The sequence below is a fragment of the Pituophis catenifer genome, unplaced genomic scaffold (genome assembly GCF_029215685.1).
Source record: "Pituophis catenifer annectens isolate HBS135680 unplaced genomic scaffold, rPitCat1.0.hap2 SCAF_2, whole genome shotgun sequence".
NCBI lineage: Eukaryota > Metazoa > Chordata > Lepidosauria > Squamata > Colubridae > Pituophis > Pituophis catenifer.
The window spans coordinates 114898506-114923690 of NW_027256882.1; the positions used below are offsets into that span (position 1 = coordinate 114898506).

Consider the following 25185-nt stretch of genomic DNA (forward strand, 5'->3'; position numbering starts at 1 on the left):
AAGGTCATAAAATGGGGAAAAATTCACTTTAAAATGTCTCCTTTAGCAATAGAAATTCTGGGCTCGGTTGTGGTTGTAAATTGAAGACTACCCGTACCTTATAAGCTGCTGTCAATGAGTGATTTTTTTCTTAAGCCATCTTAAAACCAAGCCATTATGAGTACAGGACAGAAATAGCTTGAGTTTGCAATGTGATTATTATTTAGACTCTATGGTTGGGGCAGGTAGAATGAATCTTTGTTTGGCCTTGGAATTATTTTAGCATATAGATCTTAAAAGAGTGCAAATAAATGATAGCTATTATCTGCATCTAAAAAAAAAATCCCTTTTCAGGTTGATTTATAACTGAGATATTAAATGAAGACTACTTGGGTAACTTTGATTGCATGATCTTTGTTAGAAAATGACTGGGAAAGTGTGTCCTTCTAGTTATCCAGGAAAGTCCTGTAGTTACTTTTAATAATACTTATTTATAACTATTTATTATTTTGACAGTGATATCGGACTATGTGGCAGGATTGGACCTTAGGGGCAATGTTTACCGAAATTCAGTTCCTTCTTGCCAAACCCTGTCCAGAAGGTGGTGCTGTGGTCCTACCATTCAACCCCTAGGACACTAATGTGCATCATCCTACATAGGATCTCTATCTCATACTTCTTGTTCTGAAATGCCTGCCTTCAACACATTATCTTAGTTCTAACCATTGGAAATTACTTTGCTCAGCAGAGTGCTGCAAGAGTGGCCACTATGTCTTAATTTGCACCTCTTGTCTCACACCAAGATGGTACCCAAACTTACGTGTGTATATTATTCATGTTTGATGCCCTTTTATTCTGCTTACATCTCTCTCCTTTTGCTTTATGGACTTTTTGATTATTACACTGAACATCCAGCAATGCCCTTGCCTATACTGCCAATACCTTTCCATTTGTTATTTATGTATTACTTTTCTGTGCATATCTAAAATTGAAGCAAGCATACTTCTGATCCTCTACCATGCTTTGAGTAGTTTGCCTGGTTATTAATGTATGCTTCCTCTTTCTCTGTTCCCCTCCCTTTTTTTTCTATATCCCTTTCCTCTCTATCTATTTCTCCCTCTCTTCTGCTCAGCCATAGTCCTTGCTGGCAAAGAAGCATGTTGGATTCCCTTCATTTCCTTATTTCCAAGCTGGGTGTATGAGTTGCCTTATTGTTTATTGGCTTGGTAAACTTGAGGGTCGTCCTTCGTATTTACATCCATATCCTTCTTAATCTATTTAGCAGTTGCTATGATTTGGTACCCAGCCTTCCTAGATAAGGAATTTGCTATCTGGACCAGGGATGCACATCTAAGACATCTTATTTCTCACACCTGTTTTGGGGGGACCAATCACACTGATTATTCTCACCCATTTTATAAGTAAACAGTCAGAAGATAAAGTTTTAGTTCTGAAATTAATAGGAAATAATTTTGAATAGAAAGGTGATTTGAAAAAGGGTAATTTAAACATATTTCTCTTAGAATATTTTTATTAAGATAACTTGTAAGAATAGTGCTTCATCCTAAGAAGATCTATTGTAATGGATAGCTAGAAAATGTTAATATTCTTTTTTATCAGCTGTATGTATACTGCAATGGTATGTGGGGAATGAGCTTGGAGACTGAGCAAGAAGACACAACTAAGGGATCAGTCAGATGAAATGTAATTTGACCAGCAGCAGGAATTTGGACAGGGCAAGAGTTTCAAATAAGACTCTTCCTAGATTTGGGGCTATAAAGGTGAGGGAGGGGGGAAAGAACTACTTTTAGATTGCAAGATTTTGTCATTCTTATGAGATAGACCAGACAGAAAACACAACCAGATGAGCTAATTCTACTTTATTGTAAAATTACATTAACAGTATCTTGCAAGTTTGGCACCAAAACTAGTTAACAACAACAAAACGAAACGAAAAAAGCAGCAGCAGCAGAAAATACAGTCATAAATTCTGACATGGATAGGATATGCTGTAAAGTCTATTTCTATAAGGTCTAGGAGATCCTTTTCTTGCTGTTTTGATTTAGTTGGCCCTAACTTTCCCACACTAATGAATCTTACCTCAGTACCTCCTAGTTTTGAAATATTTGAATAGCTAACAATTAATCATTAGCAGAATTGATTGCCACTGATATTAAGCAAAAGCTCCTTGATAGCAGTTGATTCAAATGAATGATGACATTAATTTGGGCTGGACCGGATGCTCAGTATCCTTTCCTGTGTGACATTGTTAATCTGAGGGCAGTATAATTCAAGAATCCAATGTAAAGTCAACATTTTCACTTTTAACTTCCTTTAAATAGAAAAGTGTACATGTAGAGGTTATCCTTGACTAATTTATGCTGACTTCATGCTAACTTTGAATATATTTGTTAAAGATTTCCTGTAGCATATATTTGGGGCTGTCAGAGAAGCTTTTATCCTGGAAAAAAATTGTGCTGGTTTTAATTACAATTTTAAATAGCTCTATAACCATTGTGAACTCTAGGTTTACATCATTTTTATGATAGCCCCATAGATCCTAGTTTATTGATTTTGTCATCTGTTTCATTACATTTAATGCAAACCTTTTGTACTGAGTTACTCTGTTCTCTGGGGACTGCAAAAGGAAGGATCAAGATGTAGTGTTTTGGCCAAAACAGCACAACACATATAATTTTATCAGAGACTGAACCAATCATGAAAGGCCATAAATATCATTTAGCAGGATGTTGCAGATATATGCCAGTTTGAACTGTTCAAATGGCAAAGGCAGACTTCTCAGCAATATTGGTCCGAGTTCAGCATCCCTTTTCTATAGACATTACTTATTTTAGCAATATTTTCATTTTGTGATATATTTTTGGTAAACGTATGGCAAGAATAATAATTTAACTATTGCTTTTTTCCATTCTAGCTATATATATATATATTTTCCTTATCTATCAAAACTGACACAGGATAAGTGTAGGAACGCACATCAGTATTCCTGTGCATATGTATTTGCACTATCTCAAAACCAGCATGGTAAACAGGGATACAATAAGCACCCAGCAGATCTATGCTTCCCATTTCAACTTGGCAGAGTTATTTTGAACTGGGAAAGTACTACTTTCTAATTTACTAGCAAAGATTATGTGGTTTGATTTAGCAGATACAGATATTAAAAGTGGGGGATCAGTAAGTACACACTAGCACAAGAGACAGCAGTACCCACAGAAGCAAGGCCCTTCTAATTCCAAAAAATGTCCTCCCCACCCCCACCCCCGGCCACATCCTATAAAATCTTAACATCTTATGAGTTATTGAAGTCCATTTGTAATATTTCATTGAAATCACACAAAATCATTTCTTAAAATATATAAATAGGGACAATGGTAGATGAAGATGCATAGAGTAAAAAATTGGTAAAAGGTTTCTCTTAATATCTTCATGCTTGAATACCATTTATCCAATGAAATGTAATGATGGGAGCAAATATACTGTAGTGTTAAAATGTTTAATTAAAACTGGGAGAACTCAGCTTCAACTTTGACTCAGCTTATAAAGTCCCCTGGATGTTTCTGGAATAATCACTATTGTTCAGCCTAGCCTACTTCACAAAATGTTGTAAGGTGAAAATGGGAGAGAATCATATATACCACCTTCAGTTGTTAGAGAAAGGTGAATATAATTGTAAAATATAAACAATTTGATATCAGATGAAAAGGTATTTCTTCATGGACCACACAGATAAAATATGAAATTCATTACTTTAATTGGACTGAAGAGAATTCCACCTTTCAAGGCTTTTGAACTGCAGTTGATAAATCTATTAAATCTCTGGATGGCAGAGATGTAACATTTCTACTAATCTCAGAGATAGAAAGAGATGGGGGGGATATTGAGATTAGATATGATATGTATGTGTGTTTGTGTGCATTCCTGTGGAATAGTTGTGGAAGGATTCTTGGGTGCTCAGATCCTGCTAAAGGTCTTCTCGTAGAGTTGTAGACATATGATTCTTCACTGAGATAATGAGTATTGCCTAAATCAGGGGTGTCAAACTCAAGGCCCAGGGCCCAGATCCGGCCCGCGGGGTACTTAGATCTGGCCCATTGGGCCACCCTGGAAACAGCAAAGCACTGGCCTGTGGTGCCTCTGCCAGTGAAAACAGAGCTCGCGAGAACTGCACAAGGCCCTCCCAAGCTCCGTTTTCACTGGCAAAGGGTTGCAGGAGGCTGTCCCAGCCAAAAACAGAGCTCACAAGAGCCATGCATGCCCCCCCAGCTCCGTTTTCACTGGCAGAGGGTTGCAGGAGGCCGTGGCAGCCGAAAATGGGAGCTTGGGAGCCTGTTTTCACTGGCAGAGCGCTCGGGCCACCACAGATGCCCCTGACAGGAGTGATGTCAAGCTGGCCACACCCAACCTGGCCCCTTCACCTCGGCTCCCTGAGATCAAACACAACCTTGATGCGGCCCTCAATGAAATTGAGTTTGACAGCCCTGGCCTAGATGATCTTTGATTCAATGCAGAAGAACACTTCTGTTGTCAAATTCCATAAGAAAATAAGTTAGCCTTGACATCCAACAGTCAAAAAAAATAAACGTTATATATGATGGAATGTTATCCACCATAAAGTCTGCCAGGATACTTTTATAGCTCAAAAATCAATGTTTTAAGAGAGGATTGCCTCATGAAAAAAATGCCTAAGCTGGTAGACTTTTGATACTTTTTCCTGCTGGTCCATTTTTATGAAACCAAGATGTTATCATCTTGGTAAAACAAAACTATCTTTAGACTTTTTCCTTTGCATCATTACCTATTGGGGAGGGACAATTTTCATCACTGAATAAGTGCAACCTAAAGCTAAAGACAGTTTAGGAAGCTGGGAAAAACTTTAGTAATATCAGGAGAGCCAATTACAGAACTTCCTTTCATTAGAAATTGGCCTTTATTTGATAGAAGCTAAAAATTGTAACTCATTAACCCTCCCCTTCCCGCACACAAAGACACAGACACAATTATTTCCCTCTCTGTTTTTCTTATATTTTTAATGTAAATTCTCCAGATACATGTTTTTTTTTTAAAAAAAATATAGGCTACTCAGTCATGTAGGAATGCGCTTGTGACTAAAGGCATCTACATGCATAAAGCATGTTTAGAAATGATGAATTGTAAGAGAAAAAAACAAAGTTGGATATGATCTGTCACATTTTTTAAAAAGAGTTTGAGTTGCATTTGTAGCCATAATTAAGTATTGGCTTCAGAAATAATGACTATATCTACTGGGTATGGATGTATTGCAAGGACAAATATGGTTGCCATGCTTGAAGGTTAACTTCTGTAATGGGGAGTCATTTCAATCCATGCAGGTTCTTTCATTGAGTACTGCACAGTGGTATCTCAGTACTCATTGTTAATTGGTTCCAGGAAGCGCAATGAGTACCAAACAGATATTTCCCATAAGGAATAATGTACTGAGTCACAAGGCAGCTGACACTGACAAGTTCTAGCTTTTGCATTGAGTACCAAACAAATGATGAGTACCGGGATAAAATTTTCATATCACTCATTGCATTCAATGAGTTTCAAAGCAGTTGGTAAGTATCAAGATACCACTGTATTTGGAAAGTCAGCAAATTAAAAAAAAAAACACTTACAGAAGTTCACCTTTGTTGCTTTGAATTGGGGGAGGTGTAACTATCCGTCAGAGGTGAAATCTGCTCCCATATTTCTGGCCTTTCAGAAGAGCCTAAAAACTTGGCTCTGCTGCTTGGCCTGGAACCTTGATAGGGGTCCAGTACATTAAGGGTGATTGATAGGATAGAGAAGATTCTAACTCTCAGGCTGCCTATCATCCGTGTTTTTAATTTTAATTTTTAACTTTTTATTCTATTGTAATTGTTTTTATATTTTTAAACTTTTATTATATTGTAAGCTCTGCAGAGTTGCTGAATTAGTGACATGAGGGACATAGAAATCCAATAAACAAACAAACTGTTAATATTTTTATTACATATGGCTAAGGGTTTTCTCTTTCTTTGAATTAATAATGAAATGTACTGGTGTACTGAAAATTATGTAGAATTGTTAAGTTTTTCAGGTGGCTAATGCAAGTATTTACCAATAATAGCTTAATAATATTTGATTTATAGTAACTGAAAGTTCTTAACTAGTTGGCATATTGCCTTAGATTCATTTAAAAAGGAAGTACTTAGTAATGAAATATTTTGCTTACAGAAGCAAGATGACTTGTCACCAAGGGCATTAATTTTTAAATTTACAGTTTTTCTTGTCATATGGATCACCTGAGCTGCTTTCTCAAATTTTATTGGTATGAAATCACTTCAGATTTAGAATAAGTTAAATCTGCCTTATGGAGTCATACTTTGATAGCCCAGAGTTGCTTGATAGTGAGATGGATGGCATATACATTTAATTAATTAATTAATTAATTGTGAAAAAATTATATCAGAGACAGTGCAACTGAAAAAGTACAAAAGAAAAAGAAAAAAAAACCAGCTTCATGTTAACAATGTTAACCCTGATATTGTGCCTGTTGTTTAAAGTGCTTACAGTTGTGAGACTCGATGATCGTATCATTTAGAGCAGGGGTCCCCAACCCCGGGACTGTGGACTGGCACCGGTCCATGGCACCGGTCTAAAAAGCCAAGCCCCATCTTCAGGATGCGGGCAGCACATGAAACCATGCCCGCTCTGGTTCATGGAAACACCTCTCTCCACGGAATTGATCCCTGGTGCACAAAAGGTTGGGGACTGCTAATTTAGAGTCCCTTGGACTGCAAGGTGATCAAACTGGTCAGTCCTAAAGGAGATCAACCTTGACTGCTCTTTAGAAGGCCAGATCCTGAAGATGAAACTCAAATACTTTGGCCACCTAATGAGAAGGAAAGGTTCACTGGAGAAGAACCTAATGCTGGGAAAGATTGAGGGCAAAAGAAGAATGGGACAACAGAGAATGAGGTGGCTGGATGGAGTCACTGAAGTAGTCGGTGTGTGCTTAAATGGACTCCGGGGAATGGTAGAGGACAGGAAGGCCTGGAGGAAAGTTGTCCATAGGGTTGCAATCAGTGGTGGGATTCAAATAATTTAACAACTGGTTCTCTGCCCTAATGATTTCTTCAAACAGCCAGTTCACCAAACTGCTCAGAAAGTTAACAACCGGTTTTCCTGAAGTGGTGCAAACTGGCTGAATCCCACCACTGGTCACAATGGGTCGGACATGACTTCGCGACTAACTAATCCTCTAACTAATTTAGAGGATTCAGTAGACTCTATATACCTATTAAGGCAAAAATTTGTGCACAATGGATGGAGGATTGTGGCATGAAGATTGTTGGCTTCACCCTGCATGACTTTGTATGGCAGCCCACATCTTGTCCCTTGGGCTAATCCTATTGATTGACTGACCTCTACTGTGGAGCTTTCAAGTATCTTAGGGAGAGGAAATTTTCCTTCTGATCTGTACCAAGGTTAGATGTTTTATTGCCTTGACTTAACCCAGATTTCTGTTCTGTCATCTAAAGTTTTAATGTGCTCTATCTGTGTGTGTGCCAATGCACTTGCTTTGAAGTCTATCTTGCTGTTTTCTTGGAAATACTTTTGGCTTGCCATTGCCTTCTTCCTGCAACTGAGGCTAACAGGCTCAAGGTCATCCAGATGGCTTTGTGCCTAAGGTAGGAGTGCAACTCCTTCTAGACTGATACCTTCATCTATTACTCTAAATTGGCTACCTACTCTCTAGCCACCCCCAAAATCTATCAAAATTGTCAAAGTTGTATAGTTAGTTGGACACCTATTTTCTCTTTATTTCTTTTATCAGCACTCATTTCTGGGAGAAAGCTCAGTGTTCTCAATATACTCATGCGGATATTTAATTCTCAATTTAGGATTTGCACAGATAAACAAGCCATTATTTGGGGATTGTTGTTATTCACAGGCTGTTCCATTCCAACCCACAACCTGGGATAATTAGTCCAATGGAACTGAGAGTTTATGTTCCAAGAAATTGATAAAAAGGATGCTGCAAAGCTTGGTAGCTGTGTAGCAAGAAAATTATGACTGGATAGACTGACAGAAATGAGGGAAGAAGCACTGAGGTTGGTTAGTATATTATGTAGAGGGCAAGCTACTGTATATAAACAGGGAGCAAAGTAAACCCCAAACTCACTAGCATGGAAGATCTTATCTAGTCAGGTAATGAAAACTTTGCAAGCAAACAACCAAACTCAGAGACCACCAAAGAACTCACAATTCAACCCCGGGAGGCATATATTCTCCTCTACTGGAAATACTTTTTTTTTAAACTTACCTCATGTAATAATATACATTTTGGAGCAGCACATCCAATTTAAAAATATATTTCAAAGTGTTAGTGGATATTATTACAGTATAAGCAATGACTGCATACCAAAATGTTCTCAGAGCTTGTTTTCTTAAAACACTCTTGTTATTGTGAGTATCTTTGTGTGAGTTTGTGATAGAGAGAGCTGTGCAAAAGGCCATTTTGTACGTAAGGATTGTGTTCTTAATCCCAATGGTCAGAGGATCTAAATATTTATAGACACGGAGAACAGGAGAAGGGAGGAGATTGACAGCAATGAATTTATAACTTTTTGGATTTTCTCCCAAAGGTGAAAACGTGGGCAAACTTTCATGCTACTTTCAGAAAAGCCCTGCTGAATATTCCTCAAATAAATTCTCTTGTCCTTTTTTTTTCCCTCCCCTCTCTAGAAGTGAAAAACAACAAATAAATTAGGGAAATATTCATTTTTCACCAATTGATATGTGCTATGATAGCCATTTATGTCATTTGTTATGCAATGTTCATTACGTTAGATATTAAACACAATAAAATGAGAACAGTGTAAAAATCCAGAAATTGAAAGTTTGTGGGATGAGGGAGGAAAGAAGAAGGAAAGAAGGCTTCAAATATGAGATTACTATAACATTTAAATTCATTTTCTTAATACTAATATGAAACTGTTTTTCCAAAGAAGCCTTTTTCACATTCAAAATCACTGTTGCACTAAAAAGATATATGTATGTACCAATAAAGGGGAATAGTGTAGCTCAGGGTTGAAATGAGGGGTCCTTAATGCTGCCAGATCTTGGTTTTTTCCTGCAGACGTTTCATTACTCAAAACTGGGTGTAACCAGCACTGATGTTGTCTAGTTTGGGTAATGAAATGTCTGCAAGAAAACAACCAAGCTCAGAGAGCACCAAGGACTCCTCATATATGCATGTGTTAGGATCCTCACATTTAAATATACACACATCTTACTATTCTTGCAAATATTTCATCACATAACTGCTGAGCTTGCAATCTGGGGCAGAGTTCCATGAAAACAATATGCCTGTGTTTCCATTTTTGCATAGTCCTGTAGGTCACATAGAAAGTAACCAGCTATACTTGATGTAATCCCTTCTTCCCCATAGATTTTAAAGTTGAAAGAGCCAGTCCTTCTATGCATCTAGCAGTTTAATGCAGGTATTTTATTTCTCTGAAGGTCTGCTATGGAAAACTATAGTTTTGATTGGGGGTGAAATGTGCAGCACAACAATGCAATTAAAAACAACTTGTTCTTACTTTAATTAACAGGAAACTGTTTAGGAAGTTGGATTTAAAGCAGCAATTTTAGCAGGGAAAGCCAATACCTATTCCTTCTGCTGCTGATGTGGGGATACAAACCAGAATTTAGAAGACAGAAGTTGAAAGAACAAGTTACCAGGGTATCTTGGCTAACGTGGAAGATATGAAGATTCATTGGCTCTATTAATCTTAATTCTCTGAAGGTTTTTTTTAATGAATTCTTTTTCAATAAGAGTGTAGTAATATATCATTCATATTTCTGCTATAATTTAGCTATTTATCTCTTTGTCATTCAGTTTAGTTTCTCTTCTTAGTTCTTATTCAAGTTGAGTCATAATATAATTAGTTGAATGGAGTTAGTATACCTATATTCCTGAAGGGAGAAGAAATAAAAATAGCACGAGTTCTGAAAAAATGCAGCAATCCATAGATATAGTTTTTTCTTCCATGCTGAGAAAACAGTGGTTACTTCTTTCTTTTATGTTTGCTTTCACAAGGGAGCACAACTATTATAGATTCTACATCTTACCTACTGTTTTATCTCAATGAGGGGGGAAAGAGATACCTGTGTAATTTCTGTGTGTCACAATGTTTTTAAATATATGGAACAAGAAGAAGCAAAGACAGATCAACTGAATATGGAAGCCTTGTTTTAAAATATTGCATTTGAATCCTAGTATGATTTTATAGAGATTTACCATAAAGCTTCATAAATCCTTACTCCACAGCTTTGTGGAAAATATGTCTTATTGGTGAAAAGATCTAGCAATATGTCTTTATTTAATTTCTTAGAAGTATTTAATCTCTCATAAATGAAAATAAAACTTAGTTTATACATCAAAATGCAAGAAATTAGCATGGTATTATCCCATGTTAAAATTCTGAAGTTAGTGGAGATAAGGGGTAATGTTGCTAAGGCAAGAATTAGCAGTCCTTAAACTAGAGTGAATTGTTATTAACCCAAATAAATTGCCTTACAAAGCTACCAAGAAAATGACCTATGAGGCAGGAGGAAAAAGACTAGCCTTGCTCTCTGAAAGTGAGTTAATAAATAAAGTATCAGTGCTAGAAAGCCTAAATTTCAACTGTATGAATACTTACTGGTATAAATATATATATATATAAAAAATTATTTGTTCAGTATCAAATAGCTTTAAACATTGTACTGGATAAATAATTGCATTTGTCTGCAATTTCCTTTGATTTGCTGAGAGTTGCTTATAAATAGACAATCCTCAATATTTGAAATTCTATTATAGTGTACACCACTGTTATTTAAATAGTTAACATTTGGGAATCAAAATGTGACATTAATCAAAAATTAATATACACTTTAAACAATTAATCAAACATATAATCCATTGATTATTTTCTCCCTAAAATATATTTATTAGGCCTGGAAAATTATTTGTTCTTTGAAACCAGTGATGCTAATGCTGCAATCCCTACTTTTACTGTATTTATATATTTCTTAACAACTCAATTTTTACCTTCCATTCTGACAAGAGATAACTCTTGAAATAAGAGCCACTGGTTTTTAACAAACAGGAATAGCAATGGGTATAGGTCAAATGGTTTTATCTATAGAATAGTACCACATAATATTTATTAATAAAGTACTTTAAATCCAAAATAATAACTGAAATTAAACAGTGAATTTAAAATCTACAAAGACTGTAGGAAAAAGAAAAAGACTCTGAGGAATTTTTGTGGTAAACTAATTATGAACCCCTCTGCTTAATAAAATTAACATTTAAGGTTTATATTGCATTTTAGAATGTAAAAGTATTTCTGATATATTATGTTGTACACACAAAAATCCCATAGGGAACGTTACCATACTGCAGATGAGAGAAGGTGCCTGACAGGGAATGATTTTATTAAATCTATCTTGTGAATACTTTATAGAGGCAAAATTCAAACCAAGGAATGTGTTAATTTATAGCAACCTCTCTTTGGTGATAATACCACAATATACTTTTTCTCCCTACCCTTATTTTAAGAGGAAATACAATTGCCGAGGTATAGAACATTCACTATTGGATTCTCCAGCTTCTGTCTCTTTCAATATTCAGTCCCAAACATCCTGAAAGATTTGGGAAATCTTTGGAAGAAATGATAGAATGAAAAAGAAGAGAAAATGGGATTTTTTTTTAATACGAGTATATGCTGGTTATAGTTCTATATGTAGCCTTTTTATTTAGCAGTAAGCTCCACATGCTTAGTGGAATTTGGATTCGAAGCTCATCTAGGATATTGTCCTTTGTCATTATTATTTTTCTGTAATGTTTTTATCTAAGCAATTCTGATTTGAGTACCCGAGGATTTTCCTGCCTCTCCATACTCATGCACAAACATCCTACTCTTCATTTTTGAACTTGATAGTTTTATTTAACAACTACCTAATTTGCTGCAATAGAAAACTTTGTTCTGTGGGGAAGTATGACATATGCAGAGATAATTTAACTATTTCCTTAAAATCTGCCTCATTTGTAAGTCTAACCTTGATGACAAGAAGGGGAAAAAAAGTGGTTCAGCCAGAACTAGGCAACATGTTGGAATTCTATATACTGTTGAAATATAACGCTTTGTGAAAATCTAACTAACTTCAATTTTAAAATTAGGTACAACCTACTTTGTTCAGTTGTTAATATGTAAGGAGTGAGATTTAAATTTTATTCACTTTCATTAGACTTGAAATAGATAAATGCTTGAAGAAAAAAAAATCCACAAATAGGAATTTGAAGTACTTGAAGCATTCAAGTGCCTTCTCAGAAGCATGTCTTCTCAATAGTATCCCATCCAACTTTGGAATAAAAATGCCACTATGGAAAATACTTTGTTATTTTTTGGGCACCAAGCAAATACTCTTTTTCTCTCTTAGGACTTCAGTTTTAAATTTTAATTCTTTGTATGGATTCTGCAAGATAGTACTCTAATTATTTTTACTGCTTTTAATTCATGCCTTTTTTAATGGGACATATTGTTAGAAAGGCAAACTTTTTTAAAAAAGTTCATTGTTAGTTTGATGGATGAATGGGTAAATAGCACATTTGGAATACTAGGGCAACTAGTAACTAATATTTGTGCAAATTAGAAAAAGGTGTCTCTGGAATGGTGGAGATAGGATCTGTGTGTGGGCCACACTGTGAATGCTATTCTGCTCACTGAGTAAGAAATGTCCTCACAGAAATGTCCTGACAGGAGGAGGCAATGTTTACTTATTGAACCACCCAAACATCCATTGTTGCTTTTTTTTGTTGTTGTTTTTATTTTTCCCAGAAATGAAGGCATCAATGATTCCCTAAGCTTTGTTGGTGCTCCAGTCAGACATGAAACTCTTGTGCACAATCTGTGAACAATCTGAGCAAACATACCCAATATTACTTAGGATTACTATCAGTGATAGGATTTACCAGTTGTAACAACCGGTTTGCTGTGTGCGCGCTTCACACAAACTCACGCTTCCGTGCATGTTCATTATGATCGAAAGTTTCCTTCTACTGAATCCAGAGTGAGTAAAACAGCTGACGCATGGCAATCCACTCTGCTGCACCTATCAGCTGGGCTTAAAACAAAAGAAATATAGGTAGGTTATAGCGCAGGGGCCGGCGGGTGGACCCATCTGATTGATACCGGAGTTACCGGTACGTGCGAACCAGTCAGAACCAGCTGAATCCCACCCCAATTACAAAAATGTGGATAAGAGCAAAGGGATAACAGCAAATTTTCCCCACATAGTTGTCTAATGGTTATCCAGATTTCAGCAGTAAAATTTGGTAGTGTCAGACTTCTTGCCATTAAACTGAACAAAGACCAATAATTCAACCATTATTATTAATATTATTTATGAGAACCAAGGTAAAAGTGTTAGATGAATATTCTTTTTCAAAGGACAGACCAATATTTGTGTCCTTTGTGACTGGATCAGTTTACTTTCATTCAGTTCTACTAGATCTTTCCTCTTAGTTTCACAGACTATGTTTTCCTTTCCTTAATTAATTAATTTAATGCTCTTAAGTATTAAATACATGCATTGCTAAAGTTGGGAACATTGCTTGGCACATTTTGACCAGTCTGGCAAATGTATCCAAAATTCAGTTTATGCTTATGCAAAATTCACTTTATTCCAAACATAAACATGCTATTCTGTACAAATAGGATGTCTAATTTAGTCATTATCTTGCAATCCCACATCCCACCAATTGGCAAGCACATGCAGTGTATTGACATATATTCAGGGTACATTAGCTTCCCATAAAATAATTTTCATATTTTGCAGGAAAATGTTTTTGTTTTTCTTCTATATATTTATCAGAACCAGAATGATTTAACCCTGTTTAGCTGTTTTACTTAGAGATTAGCTGGTGGCATATCAATATTATCATTAGTGGTAACTCACTACTTCACACCTTCAATTATGCCTATTTATGCCAACTGTTGATGCAATGCTTGGCATTAGTAATATCAATATTTTAAGTCTTTTTTCCTATTTTATTATTATTTATTATCCGAGCACTGAAAAGCCTTCTCAGTGTACTACACACACACACACACACACACACACACACACACACACACACACACACTTGAAAATAATAAAAATAATAAATAAATACTAAGACATACAGGTTAATGTTTTTTTTAAAAAAAATGATAGTATTAATAATACTGAGAGAATATTGGATGTGTTATTTGCTTTGGCTTCTTTTTAGAGTTTATATTTCCAAACATAAGGGATTTTACCCCTCAATTTTGTTGTATACTTCCTGGCAGATTTTCTTTCTTCAAAGTTTTAATGACCTAAGATATATCATCTGTAATGTTTTTTAACAAGAGTAGCCGGATTTAGTCTGTTGTAACGATAGTTTAAATTCTTACGTATAAAATTTATTATTGTGAAGGCATCAGATACACTGTTTAAAGTGCTGAGAAAATAATATATGCATACATACATATTTGTGGTTGGGGGGAGAGAAAAGAAGGGAGAATGTGTATGAAAAAGTGAGAGTATGAATAACTACAAAGAAAAACTATAGTTGCATGTGATCTAAAGATTCTTGCATTGATAATTTTTTAATATGATAAGCTTTAGTCTTTGATTAATTTCTGATAAATGTTATTAAATGTTTTAGTGAATTTTAACTCAAAAAGTCAACCACTTTTTTTTTCAGCAATGACCTCCTTGAGATCAGTGACAGATAATATGGAGGAATTAAAATGCCCCCACCCACTCTTTATTGGAAATTACTATTTGAAGTGTCAGATTTATAGCTATGAATTCTTTTGCATATAGTCTGATGACCATAGTGGATCATTGCTGACAGGTTATGACATGCCACATTGGAAAATGAGGTAATACAGGTAGTCTTGATTTACCACCCACAATTGGACTAGTGATTCCATTGCTAAGCGACATAGTTGCAAAAGGAGGAGGAATCATGTGACTACATCTTACTTACAACAGCAATTTATCGGTTCCAGCTGCAATCAGTAAATGAACCATTGCAGGTTAAGGGCAACATCACGTGACCACAACTTGTAACTTCTGCTGGCTTTCCCATTGATTTTGCTTGTTGGCTGAGAAGATCAGAAATGATGATCCCATCACTGTGGGTTGCTGCAGTTGTAAATCAATGCTGATTGCCAAGCACCTGATTTGCAATAATGTGATCATAAAGATAGTAATTTCAAGCAGTTGTTGAACTAATGGATCGATGGTAATGGAAGATTACCTTTTCCCTCAAGTCATGGAAACATGGCTATTTTTCTTTCCAATTTCAAAGAATAAAAAGGGATGCCATGGTTACCCTGCTAAAGCATGGGGCTCATAGGACATGAGTCCATCCATTGACTGGTGTAAGCTCTCTAATTTCTCATCTTTATCTCAAGAGACTAGGGAATCTGACATCATCTTCCTAGAAAGCAGATTTTTTTAATCATTAAAACACAGTTCTTCCTCTTTCTATCCAATTCTAATTGTCTCTGTTATTCTATCTGTTTCCTCTGCACTAGGAAACCTGGAAAGGAAAATAAGGAACAGAATGAAATAGATTTGAAAGAATTTCCCTCTCCCCTCTTCTATCCCAATCTTGTGCCCATTATCTTGACCTTCTATTACTCCATTTTGGAACCTATTCTTTGGTTACATCACTATTTAACTACTCCAGGATGATGAATCCTGGATGAGTCAATGAGAACAGAATAAACTGCAGGGGTTTCAAACTGGCGGCCCAGGGGCTGGATGTGTCACATGCAGGCCACACCCACCCAGCTTTACGAAGGGGAAAAACGTTGTGATATGTCATGTGATGGCAATGTGATGCGCAAGTTTGACACCCATGGAATAAAACAAAGCAAGGAGAAAACACTCAGAGCATCTCCAGCTGTTTGTGATTCAGCTTCAAGCTAGCTATCATTAAAGAATGTTGAAATATATCTGCTGTATCAGAGCAAGGGTCCACTTAGTCCAGCGTTTTCTTTTTCATAGTATGAAACTGCTCTTATGAAGAACTGGATGAAAAATGTAATCAGCCTAGATGATCTGTTTAGAAGCAGGGCATACAGAAAATGCTTTCTCTCTGTTGTTCGTGCCCTTTGTGTTGAAAAAGCTGAACACAGAGTTTCCTGTCCTTGAGCAAACTGCCTTTTCACATTTTCCTTGCGTGGCAAGGATTTCAATTTCCACTCCCTAGTCTTTTAGAAAGAGGATTGTTTTTATGGCTACTAATCTCAATATCTAGAGAGCAAAGCAGATGTATTAGGATGTTGGGTGGAGCAAGCAATGGGTTATTATAGGAAGTTGAGGCAAGTCTTCTACCAGTAGGGAAACAAAATGCCAAAAACTACTGTGCTACCCAAAAAAAAAAAAAGATAAAATTTTCTGGTCTCTCATAGACACACTAAAAAGAAAATGATGCAATTTGTTTCTCTTCTGTCATCTTCAACAAAGGATAACCAGAACTGATTCCAAGGTGACACAAAGATCCTTAAAGAACTGTGCTTAATTCAAAAGTAAAAACTTAACTGTATGGCATCATACATGTATTTTTAAAAATAATCTTAGAGCAGCTGGTGTATGGGTAGGTTTTTGCTTCAAATACAGTTTCTAAACTTGCATGCCTTAAATTTCATTAAGCATTCTCCTGGGAGAATACTGTGTATTGATCCTTTAACACAAGCTGCATCTATACATTCAGCTGGGTGGGTTGAACATTGATTTTCATACGTTCATGTTTAGGTTCAACTAAATATTCTTATATACGTTAAGTCAAAAGTCAAGATAATATTGTAGCCTCTTAGTCTTCAGCCTTTAAAAATAAACTGAGAAAAAAAAATGAGGCTATTCATTGCTTTATTTCCTCTAATGAAGAATATTGTTGTCAGTTACATATTCTCCAATATTATAAAATCATGCTTCCTATAAATATTTTTTCCTCTGATGTACCTTGTTGAAAGAATATATTATTTTGAGCATTTTGTCTATCTTCAGAAATAATTACCATATCAGGATGTAGTTGTTGTGGAAGGGTACATGGCAGATGCAATATCTGTATAGATCTGGATATATTTCTGTACATTAATATTTTCTTGTGTAACTGTATTATGTATATTTCAGTCTAGTGATGTTATTGTTAATTTTCAGTGGAGGGAAAGTAATGCCATGGAACTAGTTCTGCAATATCTGTCTTCATAGATTCAGGGAGGGAGAGTGACCCAAAGATCCTTATGATATTTTAGGGTCATAAATCCATTTCTTTTTATTTGATGATAGGCACAGAAGAACGATTTGTCTGTTTACACTTGGCACCTTGTTTTCTTTCTATGATTGTTAAACTATAAAAGTGTGAATAATCTAGTTATTTTAAAAATGATACTCCCACAATACAGTCCAGTGCCCTCACATAAAGTAGCAAAATGGCGTGTGTAAATTCCTGCTTTACCCAGTCAAATCACTATGCTTGTAACTTATGGCATTCCCTCCTGCTAAAATATACATTCTACCCCTGCTGCATTACATACTGATATAATCTTGTAAGTATAAAGAGTGCCTGTGTTATTAAACATAGGAGCACTGAGCATCAATTGCTTATCAAGAAAATAACAAAAACAGCCTGGAAAAACAAAAGCAGCTCACGTGCAAGCAGCACTAAAGTCCAAGGTTTTGCTTTTGTATTTCAGGAGCTCTTGCACACTCCCAGGTATATTGCTAAATTGCCTTTATTGTATAAGGAGGATTGTGAAATCAGTCATGAGTTATTAAGTGTTTAGCTTCACAAGGCTGAGAAGAGCTATCAGCAAACTTCAATACATGGTGAAGAGTGGGCTCCAAGCAATGGCAAGATTAAAACTGCATTACAAATATAAATTTAAAAAAAATCAAGATTTCTGGCTACAGAAGGTTATTTAATTAACAGACATCACTGAGACATCACTGAGCCATATTATTCTCATTTATCGCAATAATATATTCCAAAAACTTTACCACCAAAGGTGGAAAAATGGAAATAATGATTTCACCAGGATTTGTAATATGTGTTAGCAATTCCATTGCCAGCAGTGAAGTTTGGGCATTTTAAAAGTTGTCTAAATTTATCTCTGTAACTACCTGATCCCCCAATATTGTCCCTTCAACAGTGGTTTGATTTTGTTAGAATTCCTAAGGATGTATAAAAGATCACTTTTGGGTGTTCTTAGGTATTTTTACCTGTCTTTAACTCACAACCAATTAAGAGCCCTCAGTTGCACCTGTGCGTTCCAAAAATGGTATGATCTGATTTGAATGAACTTTAAGCATATTCTATTATTTTGAAAACTCGGTGTATTCTGATATAAAGTTTACAACTGTTTAATAATTAACTCTAGGTTTTTCAGCCTGCATCATGTATGATCTGGTTTACATTATTAGAACCTTATTTTATACAAAATAGTTAATTTGGGTAATAAGATCTAATTATGTTTATTTCATACACATATTCAAGCTTTTTGACTCCAATGAGTTCAAAGTATTCCAGCGGCACTGTAGTCATATACAGTATACTAAGGGTGGAAGTCATTCTCCATGCATCGATTCTTATATAGCCAAAATGACAGCATCCATGAAGAAACAGTCAAAAGTGTGCGCAGAGAAATTGCATCATTGGCACAATCTTGAGCAACCACGCTCCATACTGCAACATTTTATTGCGTGTCTGATTATAAAAACAGCATATTTAGCACTTTTAACTTCAGCAGTACCTGAAGTGTGTAACTGGGAATACATTTATGCATTTATTTCCCAAGGGAGGGGTGGGTATTGGGTTTTGACACCACAAATCATACAAGAAAATAGGCCTAAGCAAATTAAAGCAATAAAAATGGCTATAGGAATAAAATGCAGTGTTTTAAAAATATACTGTTTCTCAATAAGATTATTTTTTCAGTCAAATATGCCCCAAAGCGATTCATGAAAAGTCAGTATAATAAATGAATTATTATGAATGGGCAATGCACATCTGTAATCAGAAATGGCTGGGCTTGGTGTAAATCTAGGGCCAATTGCTGCGTTCTTTTGTGTACCAAAAAAAAACAAAAAAAAAAACTGGTCTGATTCTGAAAGGAGTGATTTGAGTGCTCCCCTTTTCTTCCCTTATTTGGTCTTGCTTATATTTGAACAGGTCTACTCCGTTATGCCCAAGGTAACTGATTAGCTCCGAGTGTGTCTATCCTGACATTTGATTTGATGATTAGATCTCTCCTGCTCATGCTGGTTAGAAATGTGTCAATAGTGAGGCCTTCCAGATGGGGCCAGCAACAATGCAAGTGAGCATCGAACCACCACAGACATTTGATGCTTGTAATAATAAAAAGACTATACAATTAGATTAGCCGAGGCTAATTTGGAATGGGTATATTCCCTGTGCACCCTGGGACCTCCTGGGCAGATAAAGGCTTGAGATTTAGTACTCTTAGGATGGAGAACTACAACTTCCAGTAAAAGGAGAAAAGCAGCATTCTGGGAGGTCACGGGGGCAGCACAGTGACCTCCAATGATTTACAGGCCTTTAGCTTAATGAAATTGTTTCAGTGACATGACGGTAAAAGCTCATAATGGATTGGATGTCCTAATGTAATGAAATTATTCCCTTCTGCCTTAGAGGGGGGGAAAAGCACAATTAATATTTACTGAGACCTGACAGGCTTCAGTGTGCTGTAGTATGCAGCTCTTTTAGAGAGTCAGTGAGAAGAGACAGAGCAGCGTGGCAAGCTACCAGCAAGCTTTCGCCCGGTGACAAGCAAAGACTGCAGAGGGGTGGAGGGACACCTTGGTGACAGGGAAGCTGAGGACATGGTGCTCCAAGGCAGCGTGGCTACCAGGCAAGCCTTCATCCTTTCCCTTCCTTCCTTCCTTCCTGCAGGCAACTGGACAACAATCAGATCAGCTGCATTGAAGATGGAGCTTTCCGAGCCCTCCGTGACTTGGAGATTCTGTGAGTTGACTTTCTCCTTGTCTCTGGGTGTGTGGACGTGTGTGCGCGTGCATGCACACGCACAGCCATGCATGTTTGTGTGTGCATGCGTTGCAATGCTTTTATTTTTGTGTTTTTTTCTCTGGGTCACCCTCATTCCTCCCCCCCCCTTCCGCCTTCTGGCTAAAGTGCACAGCCAGCAAACATAAATTTGTCACCCACTGTATTGAGGTTATTGTTAATTAAACCATAAAAGAAGATTTGGGTTCTTATGGTCCTAAAGAGCAGAGATGAAAAGCTATGCTGCTTTTTATGTTGAACAGATGGGATGCAATGATTCTGTAGGACCTGGTGTTTTGTACACTAAAACCTAAAATCTTAGCAAAGGATGGCTAACAGGTTTGACTGGCACAATATTGGAGGCAGTTTACAGTTGACTTAGGAGAGAGCATAATTGCCCAACATAGAGAAAGACATGGAAGTGCAGCACAATAGCTAGGAGAACATCCTATTGTGAAGACTATGAGCATATTACCAACTTCATACCTCTGTTTAAACATCTGTAGTTTAAGTTAGAGGCTTGATATTTTCAAATAATTTATTTGCAGTAGGTCGAATTGTCACAAACCTAAGTTATAAATTAAGACTATTTTGTGAAAGGCTTGTTCAGCATTTTAATTCAGAAAATCTTTTTACAAAGGGAATAATGCATTGCAAACAAAACAACCCCCCCCCCCCCAAGATAATGATGCTTTCTATAGATGGACTATTTGAGCAAACATTGTTTGGGCTTGATGCTAACGTGTTCTTAATTATTTTTAATGAATCAAAAGTGTTTGATGATGAAAGGCACTGTGTGTAATTGGCATAAATTAGAGGTTTTAAGACAAATTCTTCCTTTTCTGATATGTTGAATTAGGATCTCAAACAGTTATATTCTGAAGATACGAAAGTTTATTATGCATGCCAACAAATGTTCTCAAAACTTTTTTGCCTTTTAAAACATATGCTGTTTCAAGTAGAGCAAGGAGTAAATGAAATTAAGCCTTACCAAGGTAAGAGACATGATTGACATTGTAGTTACCTAAAGGTGCCGATGTTAGATGTGTGTAATATTAGCTTGCAAACTGGCTTTTTATTGGTCACATTTAAAACGGTACCCTATTAACATCTGGAAGTGTTTAGGATGAATTTATTCTACTTTCCCTTATCTGAAAGTCATGTCCATTCCCTTCCTTCTGTCATTGAATCTGATAGAAAAAAGTGGAAATGAGTTTTGGAAACTAGCGTGGGCGTATAACGTGTTACTATTTACTGTAAGACAAAGTCAAGACTTTCCCAAGTTGAGCTCAATTGTTGGTGGCAACATAGATACAACCATGCAGTTCCATGGCAGTAATATGGAAGTGTTTTGCTATTGCTTCCTTCTGGCATGGTTTCATATCCAGTATGGGTAACGCTGTGGTATTCCTTGGCGGCCTCCCTTTGAGTGGAAAACTAGGCCTGACCTTACTAAGCTTCTGAGTCTCGACAAGGCCAGATAAGTGCTGCCACCTGCTGACAACCTCAGTTTGAATTAGGGATGTCTTATTTATTTATTTGGTGGAGGGGACAGCAACAATCCATTGTGCTAATCCTTTGGCATTTAATATTGGTAGAGTAGCCAGTTTCTATGAAACATTAGTAATTGTATATAAAGAAATTAACCTCCTGGATGGAAAAATCCATCCAGTTCTCCTGCTTTATTTTTATTTATTTATTTTGGCTATTTAATTGGGAATACTTTTCTTTTTAATTGCAAAAAATATTAGTATAAAAATGTATTTCATTACCGACAAAATTTTGAATTCTCTTGATATCTTTCCTTTAAATCACTTCAGTGTTTGAAAACTTGCTAAACCTGTACGATTTGATTTTGATTTCTGAAGCACAGACAATTCTTTGGAAATATTCATATGTATAAATACGCTGTGTGAATGTCTGGGTGTATGTAAAATATTTATATAGCAACCCATCTTATATTGAACTTCAGAAATTCTCATTTGGCATTTAAAATAATCTCAATAAAAAAGAGCAAAAATAAAATGGATATCATTAAATAAATGTTGGTTTTATAAAATGAGGTTTGCATGTTGCATTGATTTAAATTACAGAATTTGATAAAAAGAAGTTTTAAAACGCTTACAAAATGTCACTCATTAGTCTTAAAAAGGCAAAAAGAGAAAACAAATGAAAACCTGAAGATGGTCACAAAAAAACTTTCACCGCATATATGTATAGACATTTTGCCGCCTAATTTCTGCTTAAATAATGCTCAATTACTTGCCCTTAAACTGTCTGGAAAAACATATAAAGTTTTACTTACTAAATGTTTTCTTCATTCATGTCATAATGTCCATTGATAACAGTGATCAAAAAATTATGGAAGCCGATTGTTAAGCTCTATGAATAATTCACATAACAACTTTGTGTAAGATAGATCACCTTCCTATAATTTGAGTTATAAGACTTCCCTTTTATTAAATATACACTCATAATACCAATGGAACACTTTTCCCCCAATATTTAGGATTTATGGCGAAAAAATAATTTCACAGTCTGCATCATTCATTTATATTTGACAAACATCCATTTTATTATTAATATAGAATCTATATATGGATTTCCAATTTTTTTCAGGGAGCTTGTTTGTTATTTGCCATTATCAAGCACTGGACTAAAATTAAGTAGTTCTCCGAGCAATGTTTCTAACTTATATTATTCATTAACCTTCTTCTCATAAATTATTTGCATACAGATTTGTTGTCTTTGCTTCATACATTATATAATTCTGGTTTATATTGTTACTGTTGTGTCTTCCTTCGGGAAGCAGAAAGTATATAGGAAATAAAGCTCAATAATATTCCAAGGAATGGAACTGGACTAAAATCAAGCTGTAACCAATGTTATTAGAATTATTTTATGCAAACTATTTTTGGGGGCGGGTGAAGAGGTAGAACATAGAGCTGTCAGTAATCAGTAGCCCACAAGGAAGGAAAAGAGATTCAAATCTTACATATTTTAATTTAATTTTTTAAATTTAAAGATGTGAAGTTAAACAAAATAATTTTTATTCATTCAATGCACCAATGCGTGTATAGAAGGATAATATTCTTTTCAGTAGCAGCCCCTCCTCCTTTATTATACTGCTATGGTGAGAACCTGATATTGTAGACCATAGTGCTTTATCAAGAATATGTAAGGCAGGAAAGTGGTCGTGGTGGAGGAATTTCTCCTGTAATAAAATCAGAATCTTGCTATTTGTGTTTATGGACATCTTTATACACTAAAACACACACATCTCAAAGTATTCCTTTTAGTTATTAAATCTCTTTGAATTCTCACTGCTGGAAGTCCAGTTGGAATCTGGAATACATATACAATTAGCTCAGCATTTATCAGTTAGGGATACTTACCTAATGGGTGGCATTCCATGGACTGTCTTCATTGAAAAAAATACATTTGAAATAAATATGGAAAATTGGCATGTTTTGTGGCATTTTAGCCTTTCAGTCCAGATAATGCCATAATAAGATTTTCCTTGATCCTTTCCTAGGAAATTAAATTTAAATGTGGGTGATTATCATATGTTAAAAGCCATATTTAAGGGAAAATGTGATTACATCCTTTCTTTGAATTGAGCTAGCAGCTTATAAAAGCATCATATTTTGAACATTTTGTTACCAATATGAAAATCCATAGGAACATATGCATTGTTCTGTTCCCATGAATAACTTATTTTATACATTAGGTCCTGCACATGAAATTTAGTTGATAGTCATGAAGTATCCCCTACTCTAAAATTAAAATTAAGAAAGGGGTAATGACTTGGCGTTACAGATGGTAATATATTTCCTTCGCTTGTTCCTCTTTAAGAAGTACCACTTCTCATTTTGTGACCTTTGACATTCCTTTGTAGAAATAGTACTGGCACAGCAATCTTTCAGATTACTTTTACACCTGTAAGTTGAATTGTGAGGCATAATATATGTTACTTCTATTTGTTAATTAAAATTGTATTCTTCATTACCAAGAATAGGACTTTAAATTATTTTACTTAACAACCTGTTGTTTTGTGAGTTATGTATTTATTTGTATCTAATTATATGTGGTGTTTCAAATCATGACATAATTCTAAATAAATGAGGTGTCACTGCTTAATGAATATCAGTGAATGACAAAAGGATGTGATTTGTTATTCTATTTTGCCAACAAGTATCATCAGTTTAGGCAATTAGAATTAAATGTGGATTGTGTGAGTTGCATTCATAACTGTCACTATGAAAGCAGAATATTTAATGAAGAACTTATTCTCTGTTTATATAAGGCTTAAGAGCCTGTCTTGAATTGATGTGGGATACAGCGGTTTGTTTTTAAAAATTCTCTGTTTAGCTATAATTCATATTTAGCACATATATAATAAATGCATAATTGGCATTATTTTATGTAGAATTAATTCATTTTATTAAGTTTGGTATATTGAATTTTCACATGGTTGAAGTGGAAATAAATTACAATGACAGTAGTGATTTGTTTCATTTAAAATCGGGACACGTGAAGAAAAATCAGATTTCCTAATTCCCAGTCTATTTTTTTTTCACTTGGAAGCAGATCAGAAGTCACACCTGCTTTTGGCAGATTGTTTTGAAGATATGTTCCAAAAGATTTGTGTGAAGATGGCTAGTTCCTTTTTTAAAAAAAAAACCCTCACTAACTATCTGGAGATGTTCCAGGAGAAAGCAGCATGAACATACCCACTAATTTTCCTTATCAGTCCCTGTCCTATTGTAGATCATTGTAGTAAAGGAGCAATGTGCTGGAAAAACATCCAGCTAGCAGCTTCAATTTCCTTTTTTGGAATCAGATTAGACATATGAGAAACCACAGTAATGTCGGAAGATCAGTTTAGAAGAAAGAGCTTCTCTAAATACACATAGAAACCTGATGTAAAAGGGCCCAGATACTTAAATATCCAAGAATTATGTTTTATTTAGTAAGATCCTATTTTGTCTACCAGAATTTCCTTACAGAAATTATTTCCTGACTATTGCACATGCTGGAAATGTAGCAGCAAAAAAAAAAAAAAAAACAGCTGCAAGATACTA

At 35.5% G+C, this 25185-nt stretch overlaps 1 protein-coding gene across 1 annotated transcript in view; it reads left to right on the forward strand.

The window, feature by feature from the left end:
- The window catches only part of SLIT3 (slit guidance ligand 3), a 502670-nt gene that overhangs the window by 282509 nt on the left and 194976 nt on the right, over nt 1–25185 (forward strand). The window contains exon 6 of the mRNA XM_070934106.1: nt 19991–20062. Within this exon, the coding sequence (XP_070790207.1) occupies nt 19991–20062 (72 nt within the window). The remainder of the gene's footprint in view (nt 1–19990; nt 20063–25185) is intronic.